This window comes from Aedes albopictus, chromosome 2 (assembly GCF_035046485.1).
Source record: "Aedes albopictus strain Foshan chromosome 2, AalbF5, whole genome shotgun sequence".
In the NCBI taxonomy this organism is placed as follows: domain Eukaryota; kingdom Metazoa; phylum Arthropoda; class Insecta; order Diptera; family Culicidae; genus Aedes; species Aedes albopictus.
The window spans coordinates 24,393,813-24,413,594 of record NC_085137.1 but is presented as its reverse complement, the minus strand read 5'-3'; the positions used below and the strand labels follow the sequence as shown (position 1 = coordinate 24,413,594).

General features: G+C 41.0%; 1 protein-coding gene across 1 annotated transcript in view; it reads right to left on the bottom strand.

The window, feature by feature from the left end:
- LOC109429628 (klarsicht protein) overlaps positions 1-19,782 on the bottom strand; it is an 833,281-nt gene that overhangs the window by 7,768 nt on the left and 805,731 nt on the right. Inside the window, exons 12-13 of the mRNA XM_029864114.2 lie at positions 19,423-19,528; positions 686-855 (exon numbers count right to left, since the gene is read on the bottom strand). Of these exons, the coding sequence (XP_029719974.2) occupies positions 686-855; positions 19,423-19,528 (276 nt within the window). The remainder of the gene's footprint in view (positions 1-685; positions 856-19,422; positions 19,529-19,782) is intronic.

Here is a 19,782-nt window from a genome sequence, read left to right as displayed (position 1 = left end):
TGATCGTACCCAGCTGTAGTTAGCTGCGGTCATAAACCGTGAAAAGTAAATAACCGGCTGTAAAGCAAATGAAGCCTACTAGTTGGCTGGTGGTTTCACTTTCAGCAACACCCTCACGTTTGGCTGTAAGCCAACCTTGACGCCGAATGTTTAATCTTCACACCTACAAAACAACCACAAAACTGTAAGCTTCAATTGCATCACCACACACGTGTAATGATCGAGATCACTCTATCCCGCCAAATGCTGGTTCGGTCTCACGCTAAGCACTTGACTCCTGCTGGGATCGAGAGGAATGCGATCAAGTCGTTTACTAATTGCTTTGATTTTTCCACCCCCTCACCATTCGTCGATCATTAGGAAATGCGATCGGCGGCTAACTGACTAATTATCGTAAAAATACCCGACTAATACTAACAACAACGTATCTTGTTGATCATCACCGTTGAATTCCTATTTTGATATGGTCTAGTCATAGTCAAGTGCATCTGCTCAATTTCACCATCGGCGATTTTTTTTTTCGAACGAAAATATCGGCTTCTGTTCGCTGATCGCCGTTTGAACCCGTGACCTTCACCTCTACAAAGTAAGGCGATCGGCAACGACGACGACGACTTTCTTTTTCAAGCGACCCTTATCAACGTTTGCATTCTTAATTAAGTCACTCATGATGTTGTGTACTCACCTTCAGCTGATCGATGGCCAACTGTATGTGGGCTTCCGACGAGAAGTCGAACGCCTTGCTTCCCAGATCTTCCAGGACATCTTTCAGAGTTTGGATCTCTGCCTGGAACCGGGTCGTAATCTGCCGCCGTTCGCTCCAGCTCAACAGCTTCTCCCAGCAGTGGATGGTATCTGAAAATAATGACGAAACGAACGGAAATTGATCACCTTGTTTATGACTAGCATTGTTGTGCACTGATTGTGCTCCAAATTGGCACTTGTTCCAGAATTGTGCGCCCTCCCCCCAAAGTAGATCACGTCAAAACTGAAACGTATTGTATCTGTACCCGAAGCTAGTCGATCGGTCTGCACCGCGGCGTGGGACTTCTGCACCACCCTCCGGCTTGTCCTCGTCGTCGTCGTCGAGATGCTGATCGATTCTTGATGAATCGATTTAACTTGTGATACTTTTTTCATTCCGTCACTTTTCGATTGAAACATTGCTGCGCCTACGAACGCGATCGCGAAACTCCGTCATATTGTTGATCGGGCGGGCGCCGAATGTCGCAGTGTGCGCGCGCGGTTCGAACGTAAACACTAGACTGAGTCTCTCGCGCGCTCAGGTCAGGGCAGGAAGCGCGATCACACGCTTGACGCTGCCACGCCGCCGCCGATCGGATCTAGTAGTGTGGTCTAAAGTCGTAGTAGACTGCGAAATACGGGTATCAGTATTGCGATTGGCGAAAACAAACGCTCAAATACAGTCAACGTGCGGAATGTCCCGTTTCAGAGTGGACGTCGGCGGTGTGGTGCTAGATCGGATTGTTATTCCATTATTGTGTAATTCCCACGGCGGCGATGACGATGATATTCGGCATCGGCGCCATACACATTGAAGGGAATAATAATACACAACCACTAAATCACATTCGCCCCTCGGCGTTGTTTAGGGTTTAGATCAGCAGCAAGCGCGGTTTCGCAGGTTGAGGGTAACCATAGCAACCCGGTCCGACACAAAGAGCGCGCGAGCCGGCGAGAGAGACAGGAAGAGAGAAGTACGACGATTTAGATGTGTAAGCACGTGCCATACTGTGTGGAAGTTGGACGTAGGAAATTAGGCATAGCATAGAGGGTTGATGTTCCTATTATTCAGCTCATGCGCGAATTTCTCAAACACAGCAAACTGAGGATTTCAGTTTTGAACATAACTGATGTGTGCGATCACTGGAGGGATAATGGAACCATTTCTATGCCCCCTAGTCTATAACCAGATGCAACCATTAGGTTAGCGAGCACGATCGGCGATAAGTGTCTTAAAAGTCGAAGCCGTCTGCGTCTGTCTAGCCTGCCGCATTCCACACACTAGAAACATACTCTGCGCTGGACCAAAGATATGCCGAATTTCAATGGGAAAAACATACGACCGGACGATTAATGCGAAACACGCCTCACACCGTGTGCCCCCGTTTGTTAAGAGTTGATCAACATGCGTTCGAAATTTAGAAGGAAGTACGATATGTAGGTATGTATATCAATTTGCAGATACAGGGTTGTTGCCTAGCCTTAGCTAGGAGGTATGGAATTCAACGATTAGTTCAAATTTAACCTCCAAATCAATTCGCAGATCTTTGCTTGGATTTTCAGTAGAAATTCCCAGGGTGAAAATCTACTGAAATTCGAACGATCTGATTGAAGTCATGCCTTGACTTCAGAGAACCTTAGATTGACTACAATGAGAGTTTTTGCACGCGGAAAACAACGGTTAGCTCCAGAAACCTGGTTGAAGTCAGGCCTTGAGTTCTATGAGCTGTTGATGAACTTCAATCACATGTTTTGTCTGTGTAGAATCTCTATCGACTACATAAACTCATATTACATCATATGTGAATGGAAAGTCGCTCACACCTATTCCATGCCTCGATTTCAGAGAACCATATATGGACTACAATTAGAGCTATTTTTCTAGGAATAGTTGTTAGAGGCCTTATCATTGACACATGATAAAAAATGAGTTTATGTAGTGCACAGAGAGGTTTCACATACATAAAATACAGTGCGAGAAATAAGTATAAAGACAGAGCCGTTTTCCATACAAAATAATCATGTTTAGGGATCAAAATCTCTTTTTCTAGCGATTCGATTGTTATGGAATTTTGTCTGCAACCTCAAACTAACTAGAATTTTGGCTAGAAATATAAATCATCATCCATGAAAGCGTTTATATCGACTTTTCAGATTCAAATAAATATAAAGACACTGATTTCCATATAAAAATGTGTCTTTATATTTATTTGAATCTGAAAAGTCGATATAAACGTTTTCATGGATGATGATTTATATTTCTAGCCAAAGTTCTAGTTATTTGAAGATTGCAGGCAAACAATCGAATCGCTAGAAAAAGAGATTTTGATCCCTGAACATGATTATTTTGTATGGAAAACGGCTCTGTCTTTATACTTATTTCTCGCACTGTATGTGATTACAGTTTATCAACAGTTCCATGAACTCAAGGTCTGACTTCAACCAGGCCATCCCGAGTACTCAGGAATCTAGTCGAGAAATTTACTTACTCCTCTTCGGTATAGTATTGGATTCTGGAGCTAATCGTTGTTTTTCGCGTGCAAATAGCTGCCATTGTTGTCCATCAATGTTTTTTTAAGTCAAGGCATGACTTCACTAAGATCATCCATTTTTTTTCAAGGAATAGTTTCGATAGACATTTTTATTGGCACTCATGTAGAATATGACTTTATGTAGTGCACAGAGACTAGGCAAAACACATGATTACAGTTTATCTACAGCTCAATGAACTCAAGGCCTGATTTCAGTCAGGCCATCCCGGATACTCAGGAATCTATTCGAGGAATTTGCTTTTTCCTGTTCGGTGTATTAATGAATTCTGAAGCTAACCGCTGTTTTCCGCGTGCAAATAATTCTAATTGTAGTCCATCTACGGTTCTCTGAAACCAAGGCATGACTTCAATCAGATCGTCCAAATTTGCCGTAGTTCGTTGACATAACAAACATTATATAGATTTTCAAGTATTGGTGCAAATAAAAGCGTTAAAAACAATTTAAAATCTTCCGTGATGATTATTTCGAATGATCATGTTTTGTAAGGACGGATTTGTACAACCCATCGAGAGATTCAGAAAATATAAACAGCGGTGCAAGGGCCACACATGTTCTAGAGATGTCTGCGATGACCTATCAGGCCAAACATTTCAATAGGTCCTATCTGCATTTGAGAGGCTCTCTTTGTTCACTTTCTCTTTCAATTATTGCAATGTAATGGTACACTTTTCAACTATTTTTGCAGTACAAATCAAAAGACGATTGTTTTGACCATCGTTCAATGCAAGGAGACAATCATAATACAAATAAACAGCTGAGATATTAACGAAAGAGAGGGAAACCAAAGAGAGCCTCTCTTTTGCAGATAGGACCTTTAGACATGTTCGCCCTGCTATGGGATTAACAAGGTAATCATATCCCGTGTTCAATGTCATTTGAAAATAATAAACGCAAATGTAGACTGGGATGGTTCAGAAATGTTCAATATCCCAAGAACTCAAAGGAGACCTATCGAAGAATCGCAAAATCGAACTATCATCTGCCAACGGAATATGTAAACTCCCATTGAAATACTTCGCTCAAGAAGAAAGTTATAGTGGTACTTGGCCTTATTTTTACCCGACTTGACCCAGCGACCCATCGGCCTTATTCCGTCCAGAAGCCCAAGAAAATTTTGATCACGTATATTTCCAAAACTAGAGTGTTATGCGAGTTTGTATTCAAAATATGGTCAAATTTTGTTGAGAAATGGGCTGTTGTCGATTTTTTGAACTGTTGTATCTCACCTGGGGGAAAACGGGTTAATATAGCTGAACACGATTTCATAAAATTGAACAATTCCTTCAGGGATTCCTCCAGGAATTTTCCAGGGACTCCTCCAGAAATGCCTTCAGAGTTTCCTCCAGCAGTACCACAGCGGATTCCTTCAGCGATTCATCCAAGATTTAAAATCTCTTCAAGGATTCTTCCAGAAGTTCCTTCGGGAATTAGTTCAGGAATTTCTCTAGGGACTCTATCAGAATTCCTTGATGGATTCCTTCTGGAACTCCGTGAGGGTTTTCTCCAGCAACTCTTCCAAAATTTCTTCTAGAATTCTTTGTGGTATTTTTTTTTCAACCATTCCTTGAAGAGAAGTCTTTTTAATGGATTCCTTCTGAAACTTCTTCAGTGATATCTCCAGGGATTCTTCATGGATTCCTCTAGCAATATCTTCTTGAATTCCTGCAGGAATTTCTTCAGGGATTTTGTTGGTATTCTTTGAGGGGTTTCTTTGCAGGGGAGATTTTTCCAGGAGCTCCATCAAGGATTCATCCAGGAACTCCTTCAGTATTTTCTCTGAAATAACACCAGAGATTTTGCCAGGAACTTCTTTTTGGAATTCTCCAAGATGAATTTCTGCAGGAACAACTTCAGGAATTCCTTCAGGAACTGCTTCTGAGGTTTCTCGAGGAACTGCTGAAGTTCCTTCAGTGATTTTCCAGAAGTTCGTTCAGATTCATTTTTTCAAGGATCCTAGCATTTGGTGCTTCAGAGATTTCTCCAAGGGTTGCTTCGAGGATTCCACCTAAAGTACACTCAGAGATTCCGCTAGGCGTCTCTTTAGGGATTTCTCAAACAGTTCCTTCGGGTATTTCTCAAGGTAAGCTAAGCTTGCCTGTAGCACGATATATTCGTTTTCGCTCCATCTGTTTTTTTTTTTGCAATACGAATAAATGAACTTCGATGTATACGGAAATGCCTTTCGAACTACATATCCGTATAAACAGAAATTTCTGCAAAATATCACAGTACAGCAGCTGCACAGCCCCCTCACTTGTAAATTTATTGCAACGCTTTTCTGGACGCCATCATTGGTTTCGAATTTTTTGGAGCTTGCATTTGGCGATCAAATGTCAGGTTAGGTAACGCAACATTTCCAGCTTTGGAAGCAAAAACAACACATTCAGGTCAATACATTTTATGGAAGTTATGAGAATCTGTAATAATTTCACTTTTCCTCCATTTGTATCATTAGTAATTCAGGCTAGGGTTCGTAATTCACTGCGCAATTTAGCTTTACGTTTGGTCGTCATCTGAGCAAGTGCCAGTACCTGTCCACGAATTACATTTCGTCAACACTAGAATCAAAAAATTAAAGCAGAACACTCGAGGAACTTTTTTGACTTCCTTGTGTATAAAATATCTTCATATTCAGCAAATTCATCCGCACGAAGCTGGATAAGCGGATAAGGAGAATCAACATAGACGACAACCTCAATCTATAGGAATCTACCAACGAAGTAGTGAGAACAGTAGCAGATACTGCTCAAAGATGATACAGAAAATGGTTCGATAAATAGTGCCAGAAGGTGGTGCATGAGAAGAACGTTATCAGAAGTTTATGTTACACGCAGAAAAAACTAAGTATGTTAAAATCAAAAATATTTGAGATAAATTCAAATAAATTGTAAATTTGTTCAGGCCACAAAAATACAACTGTTTGGAGCAAATTGAACGTCACATTTGAAGCAAATGCAATTCATTTTTGAAACAAAAATGCATCTTGTGACAGATTATGTAAGAAATAAATGTAAATATTTTTACGACTCACTCAAAGTACAAATTTTCGGTAATACCAATCCGTGTGGTCAATTATGAATTTCAAACAACTCAACGTACATATGTACAGATGGGAAATTCGTAAATATTTTTGTTTTTTTTTTGGGGCAGGTCGGCCCTACAGAAACATTTGTTTCCCCATTAAACTTATAAAGTCATTTCCTTCGCAGGAAAAACCCACCTCCCGGGTTGTACTTTCAATGCCAACATCATGTTTACATCTATGTATTAGATAACATACGCTCCCGAAAACAACGGGATTTCGTGGAGACTTTCGGTGAACCTTGCCTTTTTTGCAGAAGGAAATCTTGTTTGATGTTGCAGCTGGAACTTGTGAGTTTTGTTTAAGTTCTCGACGGCGGAACGGGGGACTCCTCATTGGTTATTGTCGAAATAAATGTGTAATTGAGTTAGCTTTAAAAATTAAAATTTTAGTTTTAAACATTTTATCAGTTTACCGAATAAACATGAATATTTTTGTTTCAAACGAACGAAATTTGTCTCCGTGATAGCGCCTGGTTCAGCTTATTGGACGCAGTGGCATAATTTCCCCAACAGGGGGAGGAAAAAAAGTGTCTGGTTCTCGAGAGTGATACAAGGAGAAGAATTTTCCGGAGAAAAAAGAAGCAGTTGTGCATATTCATGTGTTGATTGACGCAAACTTTTGCATGTCGAAAAACAGATTAAACATCTGCGACGATATAAACTGTGGAATCCCAAACCTCCTCCACCACCGGCGCCATCAAATTGCTAAGGCTGCTGAAAAGGTAGAATAGCCGGCTGAATATTTCAAACATGGTTGTGAGTAGCTACAGGAAATAGCTCACCATACTCTGTTGAAGTTATGTGAGGAAGCAGTAGAACTACCTACTAGCTAGCTGTAGGCCCTCCAGTGTCCTCTTGTCCTCCATGTGTCCTCCATGTGTCCTGTGTCTTGTCCTCCATGTGTCCTCTTTATAAAATGCGCCCAGATTGGAGTGCGACAATTACCGAGGAGAAACACCTCTCGACTCGGCGTACAAAAAGATGTCACGCGTTCAGGTCAGAAGATTGAGACCGTTGGAGGAGTTCTTCGTCGGCGAATGCCAAGCTTGCTTTCGTAATAGCAAAATCAACAATAGACCAAATGTTTACACTGCGATAAATTAATTCCTAGAGTACAATTTGCAGACCCACAAAATGTTTATTGATTTCTAATTGGCTTGTCATCGAGTGGAAAGAAATGGGTTACCGTAGAACGATGAAGGCGGTATTCCGACGAAACATTGCTTGTTGCATCAAAACTAAGTGTACGGGTTACGGATGAGATTTCGTCGTCCTCCGTAACCTTAGCTTAGACGGATTGAAGCAGGATGATGCCCAGTCGAACTTGTTGGTTAACATTGCTCTTGAAGGAGCTATTAGAAAACCTGGTATGCAAAGGAGCGACGCCATAGCTACTCGGACTCATATGCTTCTAGGTTTTACGGACGATATCGATATCGTGTTTTGTGGCTTCTCAGTCTTGACAAAAGCAAAACGCTGTTATTTTATTTTGTCCCAAAAAAAACAACACAACTACAGACAAAATGGTCTATGTTGAGCAATTTCTACAAGAAAGCCTTTACAAATTCTTCCATGTAATCGACAAAAAGCACTTTTAAATTTTCAATTAAATTCATCAGTAAAATTCTATTTTCTGGACTGTGGGTCATCTAGTAATTAGGATTTTTTAAAGGAATTATTTTCTTTTTACTAAAAAAAACATGGTCGCTTTCAGCATAACTCAAGGAATTATTCAAGTGATTCGTGGATATTCTTTTGCAATCACTAAAGCAATTTGTGAAGCCATATCTTAAGAAGTTTCTAAAGGAATTTGTAAAGAGTTACTAGAAAATTCGTGAAACAATTTTTGAAGTAATTTCTGCCCGACAGTCCTTTGATAGACGGCTAGATGAATCTTTGAAGTAAAGAATAGACATTTCTGGATAATTCCTTCGAATAGTTACTTGGGGAAATATTAAAAAAAATGCTCAAACAATTACTACACATAACTCCAAAGGAATCCCTGTACGAAACTCTGTAGAGGAATAAATGAGCGTATCTTGACAGAATTCTAAATCAAACCTCTGGAAAAATCTCTAGTGAATTTTCTTGATGATTGCGTAGAGAAAAACACAATGAGGTATGATAGAAACGGATTTTTTCAACAACGATTTCATCTATTATACGAACAAAATAAAATCTACTTTCGCGACTACTTTTACCCGCAGTCAGAGATACGCGCGAGACGGTCGCCTAAGAGAACAGACCTGTTTTAAAATTTTCCATCATAGCGCTCTTTGATAATTCTTGAAAAAAGGTCGCCACGTGTCCGGGTGATATGATGACTGCTGCGACTGCACGTGGCATTTGCACTGCGATTAAATTTTGTCTATCATTGAAGGCCTTGAAAAGTAGTCGCCATAATTGTGCTTTTCTTGCAACGCACAATACTTTAACAACAGACATACATGACTTTCGTTATATTTTGGCAACTATGCAGTGCACTATCACTCAGTGCCACATACAACCCTGATTCCTTAGAGCAATCGAGAAGTAACAAGTAGGCTATGGGCCGATTTGGGTTCTATTTTAGCCATTTATCCGCTAGAACTTAGTCAATTGCATACAAATTGTCTTGCATTTTTGTACAAGAAGGAATACCTTCAGTTTCTTAAATACAAGTCAAATGTATGAAATTGACTAAGTCATAGCGTAAAAGTGCCCAAAATTGGACCTCTGCCTAAATGGTTCCACACTCTAAGTACAATCCACTTGAACCGGTTTATTTATCAATCGAATCCAGCTAACAAAACCAGAAACCCTGCATTTTAGCATAACCGTTCCAAATTAATATCTCCACTAATTTGACGGCGAATAAAAAAAGATTAATCACACCATCAGAGGCAATGATGACTTTCACTTGTATCCCGCTTCAAACAAAACTGCACTCTCGTTTCTCCTTTAGCAATTCTTGGCAACCAGTTTTATTTTAGCACAGCCCGTTGCTCTTTTCACTTTCCTTTTAGGGGAGAGACAGCACGTGCTTGCTTGCGTATTTACAACAACACTCGATACTCTCTTGCTTGGCAGCCTAGCACCAGCAGCCTAGTACTCTGTGTCAAGGTCGTTACGACTTCATTCACAGCGACCAACCCCGTCTCTTCTCTTGCAGCAACGCAGTTGCGTGTTTTATTTCCGAACCATCTGAACCGCACTGAACCGCGGTCGCATCACTGACGACACGATGCAACGACGGCGAACTATACGATTGATGAATCACTGATTAGGATTGTTCTTCTATGTACGCGACCCGACAAACCGTCGTCGTCTTCGTGGCTCCATTCCACTTGGTTACACTAGATATGCGATTTTTTTCGGCAGGTTACACAAACTCATCCAACTATCACACGGATGGAAGCATAATCGAATTACAACTAACCGTGAACCGTGCGTCGTCGTCGCGATGGTGAACGATGACATCATACTACTACTGGTGGTACTACGTTCGTTCCACTGACTGCTGAAGACGCAGTCTGGTGAAAAGGCGGTGGCCCTTCACACCTCGGTAGTTGGCCGTTTGTTTTGGATGATGTCAAACATCCTAGGAAGAACGCGTTTCGCTCTTCGTCGTCATCACATCAGCGGATAAAATGCGAACATGCGCAGTTTCTTGCAAACAACAGTAGGTAGGTACATGCTGCAAGTCGTTTATTCGGATGAATCATGAATGAGGTCACGTAACCACTGCTGTTGGGTGAATGTTACTGACCTAGCAGTCTAGGTAACAGTGCCAACCTTTCCTGTTACAGTCCGGTCTCCCATAGGATGGAAGGTGTTCCAGCGACTTCAAGGTTATGGTTCATAACTTATGGGATTTTTCCAGATTGGGAGTGTGGGCGAATACATCAAACGTATACAAACAGAACGCTCTATGTGCTTTCTTCGGCAATGTGTTTATTGTGATTGTGATTGATTAATTCAGCCATACAATATCAGTTCGTTTGAAATTATCCCGATAGAGGCGCTACACAAAATAAGTTGCCAGTAAAAATAGAACTAGGGTATGTGTGCCATCAGTAATCTCACGCTCCTATATTCATCCTATTCGAAAACAAGCGATTACGGCACCGATTGATTCCGTTCTTTTTGTTTTCATGGGTGCTCACTTCTAACAAAAAATACAAAAATAAGAAACAAAACAAACAGCGCTTCAATCCTTTGTTTTTCGTAGGATGAAAATGGGAGCCACATGCTTAATAAGGGAACCAATACCCTATTAGTTACTATACGCAATATTTCAGATCTGAAACAAGTAGTACAACAAACATCGTACAAAAATCGCCCGTGGAATGTTATTTTGAATTCTCCTCAATGCTTTTCTGGCCAAATTTTCCAATTTTGTTTTCACACAAACACGTCCTTGGTACACTAAGGCGCTGTCCATAAACTACGTAGACTCAATTTTGGCAATCTCGGACCCAACCCCCACCCCCCCCCCCCCCCCCCCGTAGACTTTCGTCCATTATTTCCAACGTCAAACGTCAAAGCTAAGATATGTCCAACAATACCTTTAACAAAGATTTTACTCGTTTTGTGGTTTTGTATAAAAATTGATAGATTTAGGTAAAGTTTAAACTCAACAAGCTTACCTAAATGTAAAGTCAAAACAACGAAATTTCCGAAGCTCTATTATTTTCGGCAGTTTTGTTCTCTTCGTCATGGAAGGTTTTTTGAAACCTGTTGAACGGCCTTATATCCTTGCTAACCAACCTGAGTTCTATACCAAAATTTCAGGCAATTTAGCCCGCAAAAATAACCATGACGAAGAGAACCTGCCAATAATACCCTTCGTCAGCCTACTATAATTTGCAATACCTTAAAATAAATCTAGTAATTAGGGAACATTAATCTAAAACTACAAAACTTTAAAGTATTTATTCTAATTCAAGTTCCTATTTCAAAACAAAGTAATCTTGAACTCATAGTGTTAGTGTACCCTAGACACTCTACTCCTATTGTCATATACATAGTCCTACAGCAGGGCATCAATGGAAGAGTTACGTATATTATATAGGTTCTGAAACGTGCTGAACCCGTGACAACCAAGTCCATTACATTTCAATTTGAATTTATATTTATTCATGTAGTTACTAATAATCTGATGATTGGATCAATTGGATGTTCAATTCCCCGCCAAAAACTAACTAAATAATACTAATTGCATCACTAGCTTGTTCCGAATCGGCGAACAGAATCATCCGACAAGAGCGCCTCCTTGCGGCGGAAAATTGAACTATTTTGAACAGGGATAATCCAGGAAAAATTGGATGTTCACTTCGTCGCAAACGTCAATTGAGAGAGTGGCGGTTCGCTGATTGTTGTAGTTCATATTGTCGCGCTTATCTTTTATTAGAGTCCTGCGGCGGTCGTACGCTCGCAAGGCATACCGCCGCATGACAGTCGCAAGGCAAAACAAAAGAAGAAGTGTTCCCGCCAAAAACAAAAGCACGTGGGTTTCGCGAAGTGACAGATGTTTTTGAATGTATTTGTGACGAACGGCATGAGTGGCTCAGTGGAATGAGTGTTCTTGCTGTCAAACACCCATATAATGGAACTATATACTTTTAAATCTGGTGACGCTGTTATGCGCTTATATCAGAAGCCAGAGGCAGATAATCGCCATATTCTGATTTTTCTTGAGAGGCATAATATCTAGGGGAAATTACCTACAATTTCTTGGGTTTGTGCTCACGTAAGAACTTTAACTACACCCACGGGACACGATACGAGAACGGACACAACACGTATTGTTCTTACAAACGATTTAAAGGGTTTTTAATTTACCTTTTAAGCCGACCGGTTTCGGGCTCGATGCAACCCATCGACGGGACGATGTCCGACTAATTACGTAGAGTCGCTCACACATATTCGTACTTTACACAGTACACGTCGAGATGAGATAAAATGTTACTGTATTTTCAGCTTCGTCAAATGGAAGAGTGGTGACAATATTGGCGCATCATCTTCATTCATCAGCGGAGAGTCGGCAGTAGCGATGAACATTGATTCCCAAGCATTCAAATGTGATGTTTTTCTTACATTTTTCAATAGTTTGGCTTGCTCCCAATCCACTGTGTGTTCTTCAGTCAAAGCATGTACAGCTACACTCGATTCGTTCGGTCTACCATTCTCCACCGCATTTTTATGTTCACGCAGGCGAACTTTCAATTTGCGGCGAGTGTGTCCGATGTACACGGCTGCGCAATCTTTACAGGGAATTTGGTAGATTCCTGATTTTTCCTCAGCCGGAATCTTATCCTTAAGATTGCACAACAAATCCTTTAGCGTATTTTGGCTTTTGTACACAACGTGAAGTCCATGATGCTTCAGAGTGTTTTGAACCGAATTGGACAATTTGGGGTAGAAAGGCAGACTGACCCTCCGGACTTCTTCTTTCTCGGGTTGTAATGTTGTTGCATTCCTTCTATGCTTCTTCCGTTCGTGTTTCCGGAGAATTTTGTCCACAAATTCTTTATCGTATCCGTTTAGCTCTGCCGCCCTGTGGATTCTACTTCTTTCTTCCAGGAAGTCCTCTTTTTCCATTGGTACGCTGAGAAGACGATGGGCCATGGAGTGAAACGCGGCTTGTTTTTGCGCTCCAAAGTGATAGGAATCCGACGTTATATAGCGATCGGTGGACGTGGGTTTACGGTAGATTGCAAACTTTAATCTGTTATCCTCTTTCCTAGTAATCATTAGGTCCAGGAATGGCAGTTTTCCGTCTGTTTCTCTCTCCACAGTAAACTTTATAGTTGCGTGCCGTGAATTGAGCAAATCAAGGGTTTGTTGCAAGTAGCGTTCTTTTACTGCCGCAAAAACGTCATCCACATACCTTCTCCAAACTCGAGGGAAATATTTTTCTTTCTTAAGTTCCACCTCAAAGTCGCTCATAAAAATATCAGCCAGAAACGGAGAAAGCTTGTTACCCATACCGAGACCGAACGTTTGCTTATAGAATTTTCCTCTGAATGAGAAAAAGTTCTGGTTCATGCACGTTTTGGCCACCAAGAGATAAGCTTCAATTTGGTTCGGTGGAATTCGACATCGTTCCAAATGTCTTTGGAAGCTTAACAAGGCATCAGCAACTGGAACATTCGGGAAAAGGGCCGTCACATCAAAAGACACTAGAACTTCACCACGCCTCGCTTCGAAGTCCTTTAGTTGCTCTACCAGTTCAACGGAGTTTCTAACGCTTGCTCCATGAACTATCGGATACATCGTATATCGGACAAACTCGCCGCAAATTGAAAGTTCGCCTGCGTGAACATAAAAATGCGGTGGAGAATGGTAGACCGAACGAATCGAGTGTAGCTGTACATGCTTTGACTGAAGAACACACAGTGGATTGGGAGCAAGCCAAACTATTGAAAAATGTAAGAAAAACATCACATTTGAATGCTTGGGAATCAATGTTCATCGCTACTGCCGACTCTCCGCTGATGAATGAAGATGATGCGCCAATATTGTCACCACTCTTCCATTTGACGAAGCTGAAAATACAGTAACATTTTATCTCATCTCGACGTGTACTGTGTAAAGTACGAATATGTGTGAGCGACTCTACGTAATTAGTCGGACATCGTCCCGTCGATGGGCTGCATCGAGCCCGAAACCGGTCGGCTTAAAAGGTAAATTAAAAACCCTTTAAATCGTTTGTAAGAACAATACGTGTTGTGTCCGTTCTCGTATCGTGTCCCGTGGGTGAAATTACCTATTCTCGGCCGTTTTGTTCTCTTCGTCTTAGGGGTTTTTTTGAAACCTATTGAGCTCAGAGTTGGTCTCAAATCCTTCCCAACTAAGCTGAATTATATGGCAAAGTTTCAGGAAGTTTGGCTGACAAAAACCCCCCATGACGAAGAGAACAAACCTGCCGATAATACCCATTGTCACCCTATCTCCCAATCTCGAAGCCAAGTCATTAATTAAAAAAGTTTTTGAACTCGTCTTCCGCTCCGTGTGTTTGGTTTTCATATCGGTTTTTCTGGTCAATGCACTGGGCGAACTGCAAGGACAATCAGAACGACCAATGAACCAAAATTGCCGTTTTTTTTCTATCAATTGTCTGCGTTATACCCCGGACAGACATGTGATACAAGTGTGATACACGTACAACGGTACTCAGTGTCAAGAAAATTCTAACAAGACTGACTTGAACGGAGAGTGTGGCACTCATTTCAAGCGCAATTGTATGTACAGTGATTCCTATATCACACACTGAAATAAATTTTGTTGTGGAAACTACCGATTCCATAGTAAAATTACTAATTGTACCTTAGTTAGTTGAATTTACCACAATGCATTGTAATTTCAAGCATATTTCAGTTACCTTAACAGATTTTGTTGTCGGTTGAGAATCATAGGTACGATTAGTAATTTTACTATGGAATCGGTAGTTTTTACAACAAAATTTATTTCAGTGCATGTGTGTCATAAGTATTATTGCGAATCTTTTCTGAAAACCGCATACTGTCCAACAACTTGTGCGCCGACAGCCCATGCGCCGGGTTGTGCGCCATAAAAAATGTAAATAAACAAGTGTCAAAATGGTTTGTGCCAAGAGCTCTATCTCTTTTAGGGTTCGTATCATTTTTTTTTTTTTCAAAACATTGAACTTCTTTATGTCTGGAAATAATACACAACAAAGATATTATAAACGGTAACAACGCTTTTACTTTATTAAACCACTGATTAATAGTGATTTGGCTAGTGAAAAACTTGGCGCATAGGCAATCGGCGCGCAAACTGTGCGGATTTGAGTTGATCGTCGCAAAGTGCCCAACACACATTATACCCTGGCGCACAACCTAGAGGTCGAAGAGAAACTTTGCCGAAATGCTAAAAATTCCCGAGAAGCTCAATATGCGCACACGTGTGACCGGGCTCAGGGACAACCTCATCCGATGTCAGTTATTCACAGGTCCGGTTGAACGTATATGTTTGCCTGTATTTTTCGCCAAAAATATGTAAACAAACCGATCAGCTGATCGCGACGTCACCTTCGCCAATAAATTTGGTCGCAGCTTCTGAAACATGATGTCACCTTCGGTAACTTCGTGCGATTTCGGCTTACCGCAGTTGGCATGGCACGACAACTACTTCAAAATTATCAAAATTCTGTGAAATTCAGAACATTGAACCTCATCGCATTGTTGACTGACTATTCGCGCAACACCTGCAAAATTTGAATGAGAGCAATTACGGGCTTCTATTGAGAGGTTTCGACACAATCTGGGTTTCCGCTATGTCCGGAACTTGTTCTGGTTGGAGATTCGCATCGGAGATGGTCCCCTTTGGGATTCTTACAGAAATTTCTGATGAAAGATTCTTCTAAAAGAGAATGCATCTGGGATTCCGCCAGGAATTTATTCTGGGATTCCTACAGGGGCTTCTTCTAGGTCTCGTCATGTTCTCTAGGATTCATAAAAACCTTTTTCGATTCCTAAAAGGATTCCTTCTGGGATTCCCCCAGAGTTCTTTCTTAAATTTTTTCAGGAATTCCGAACGAGTTTCCTTCAAGGAATCCTACGATTTCTTTAGCAATGTCTTCCGGGCTTCCCCCAGGAATTATTTCCATTCCTTCCAAGATTGCTCATGCAGTTCCATCCGAGATTCTTCTAGAAATTACTTCAGGCATTCTTTATTACACCACTAAACTTAGCCTCAAAAAAAGTTTTGACAGCTCTTAGGTCACTTAATAGATGTAACGTGCGCAAAAGGAGGCCGGCTACAAGATCGGTTAAGTAGAAGATAGTTTTTGTCTTTGTCTTGCTTGTGTGTGACCTATCAAGTGACCTGAGAACTGTCAACTATTTTCCAAATTAAGTTGATTGGTGTAATGAAGAATTCTCCAAAGAATTCCTTCCAAAGAGGATTATACCTTCTGAGATTCCTCCAGGAGCTCTTTCTAGGCTTTCTAAAGATGTTTCTGCGGGATTCCTCTAGCATTATTTTCTAAGATTGATCAGGAGTTCATTCTGGCATTCCTTCTGTCAATTCTCTAGAAAATCTTTCCAAGACTCAACAGGGAGTTCCTGCTGGGAATCTTTCTTCCTTCAGATATTCCTTGAACAGCTCTTTCTGGGATTCCTCCAGAAGTTCTTTCTAGAGCTTCTCCAAGTGTTCATGAACAGGCATTCCTACAAATGTCCCGGGAACTCTTGGAGGAAGCTTCAGTAGGTCGGCTCCAGAGGCACGTTTTCCTCCATTTGGGAAATTTGTGCCAAAACTGGAGGAAACTTGGTACGAATTCCAAGAGGAATCTCAGAACGAGAAATGAGATGAACTCTAGGACGAATGTCAGAAGGAATTCCTGTAGGGATCTCGCAACGAATTTCTTGAGAAATCTTGAAATGAATTCATGAAGAAGTCCCAGAAAGAATTTCTGGAAGAAATCTCCGGGATCTTGAATGGAATTCTTGAAAATTTCAAAAAGAATCTCATGAGAAATTTCTGAATGAGTTCCTGGAAGAATCACGGAACAAATTCCGTGAAGAATCTCGGAACTTCAGAGGAGATCCCAGAAGGAATTTCAAAAGCAATCCCGGGAGGAGTTTCGAGAGCAAATCCAGAAGTACATCCTGCATGAATAAGAGCTGAAACCCCTGTTCGTATCTTAGGAAAGGTCCTGGAGGAATCCCAGAGGGAACTTCTAAAGGAATCTTAAATAAATTCCTCTAAGAATTTTATAAACAGCTCACTGAAAAATCCTGGAAGAAATTCCTGGAGATACCGGCAAAGGAGCTCCTGGAAGAATTCCACTAACACTGAGGAAGATTACAGATGATAGTCGAAATACATACGCGTATCTGTCAAAGGATAAGCAGAACAGGGTGGGATTAGAAGGTACATAACTGATTACACTCATTCGAAGAGGGTATTCTGCTTTGAGGGTTCGAAAAGTTGGTACAAGAGAAGCTCTGTTGTTAAATTTCTTCCAGAATTCCTGCGAGAAGCGAGAGTTACTAGAGGATTTCTTTCAAAAAATCATCGCAAGAGTTTCTTTTACAAATCCATTTGATTTTTTTATAAATTCAGCATCAATAATTGAAAAGGACGTGATTGCGTTTGGAAACAACACCGTCTCTTACAGTTACGGACACATAGTTTTCAACCACTTATAGACGCCGATAGTGGTGGAGGATAACATTAGAGGGATGAAATAAGATTCTGTTCTGGAAGAAGGTGCTGCCCTTTAAAAATGTTGGTGCTAAATTGTCTGCAATAGAGTATCAACTAGAGTCCTGAAATCTTTCAGACATTTCTTGTGAAAGCAGCTTTAAAAGCTAAACGCTTATGATTGATGATTTTGCTCGAAGTTTTGACATTTGGGGGATTCACTGAACAGCGTAAATCGCTACGTGAGTACGATTTAAAACAACACTAGTGCTAGTAGCGACGAAAACGCAACAAAGCTGCTACTTTGTTGCATAAAGCAGCCAATCAAACGAATCGAACAAAAAGCTCTTAATCTACGATCCTTTCAAACAGAAGTAAACAAGGTGCGATCTTCAGCTCGATTTCAGTGGTCATATTTTATTACACTAATACCCAGTTTCCTTTTTGCGGTGAGCACGTGGCTTTTTCACCGGTTACCTACCTGATTCCAGTCAGATCCTCGGATCAAGTATCAGCTAACACACTTCAAGAACAACGTGCAAATAGCAAGGTCGTCGGATCGCGATGCAGCAAGACAAAGGGGAAAATGAACTTACACCGGTTCTGGTCTCGTGTTTACCTGCGTGACTTGATCGGAGATGTAAGGGGGCACTTGAGGAGTATTATGGTCAGTGATGATGAGATGTGGTCAGTCAGTCGGCGTTAGCTGACGTGACTTGTTTGAAATTTAGTGGAAAGCTGTTACCAGTTTATTGTCTGTTGGATATGAGTTCAATGTGGTTTACTATTGAGTGAAGACGAGAAATATGTGTTAAATAGTGTAAGCACAAGACAGACCGGTAGCAAAATAAGAGTGCATTCATAAAAGAAAAGAGATAAAAAAGCTGTGCAAAAGAAACAGAAAGGAAAACGTTCACTCTTAATTACAAAGCATTTGCTCCTGATTGGAAGATATAGACAGTTAAACACGAATGAATGAACAGAAAAGTGCAATGCTTTAGACAGCCACACGTGCGATAAGGAACTAAAAACTAAATGAAAAAGCCAAATGGATGATTTCGAATTTTGAATAATCAAAGTAACCTTTATTAACAGCCAAAATGATGAAACTTAAGTCATAAAACTGAGCGTGCCATGAGAGAGTAACTAGGTGGTACAAAAAATTATAATAAAAAAGCGTGTTTGTGCAAGAATTAACGATTGTTTGGCACTTATAGTAACCTGTCTAAGATGGTTATATGTTCTACAATAAATAACATAAAATCTGTGCATTTAAAAAAAAAAAAAATCTGTCACCTACTTGAAAAAGCATAGTTCATAATGTTTCTACAAATAAAAGCGTTCCAACCAAATAATAAACCTTCCATCAAACTATTCCAACAGACAATGCTCTGAGCGGACCGTCGCCACCATTTCCACCGTCACCGTCACCACCGCTTGGTTTCCTTCCGAAGAAACCCACCAAACGGTAGAAACCATGGAGGACGCCCACGAAAAATCTGTACATGTTGAAATTCCGAATTAAATTTCCCACATCGAGCAGATACTCGATCAAGGTTGCTACGAACCGTGTGATCTTCGCGCAACGACACTCATAGACTACTACGGTATTGCGCTGCCCGTCCATGTCATCGACCCTAACTCCACTGTCGTTGTCGGAAAAGTTCTGATCGTCGCTGTTTTCGTTCTCCAGAGGGTCATGGCCATGGCCTTCTTCGTCAATTTCCCCTTCACTACCGTCGTTTTGTTGGTCTTGGTCTTCGTCAAAGTGATAAACTTGTCTATTTTTTCGATTCAACAACGTCCGAGTCCCAGTGCCACCGCCACCACCAGGCTTTTTCAAGCGATGATGTGTGCCTCTTTTCGTGGTGGAAGGTTTCCGCTTACCTCGCAAGTCTTGGCACTTGGCCGCCGTCAGTACCGTACCCGGTTGGGACAGCAGCACCGTTTCGAGACAGCGCACGTTCTCCCGGCACGTCTTGATGATCTCGTCCTGTTGTTTGTGGTGGATAGAACAGAAAGGAAAAGTTTGATTAATAAAGTAACCTTTGACAGGAAGTTTTGTTTGGGGGTTAGTTTGTCGGATGACTTAGATTAGGATTTTTTTGGGGGATGGGAAGCATCGATGATCGTGTTGGTGTGGTAAGTGCTAGTGGTATTGCATGGTAATATCATGATGCTGTGACTGATTTCACGACAGAACAAACGGAAAATGATGATTTATTTAGTTAGTTCAGTTCATAATTA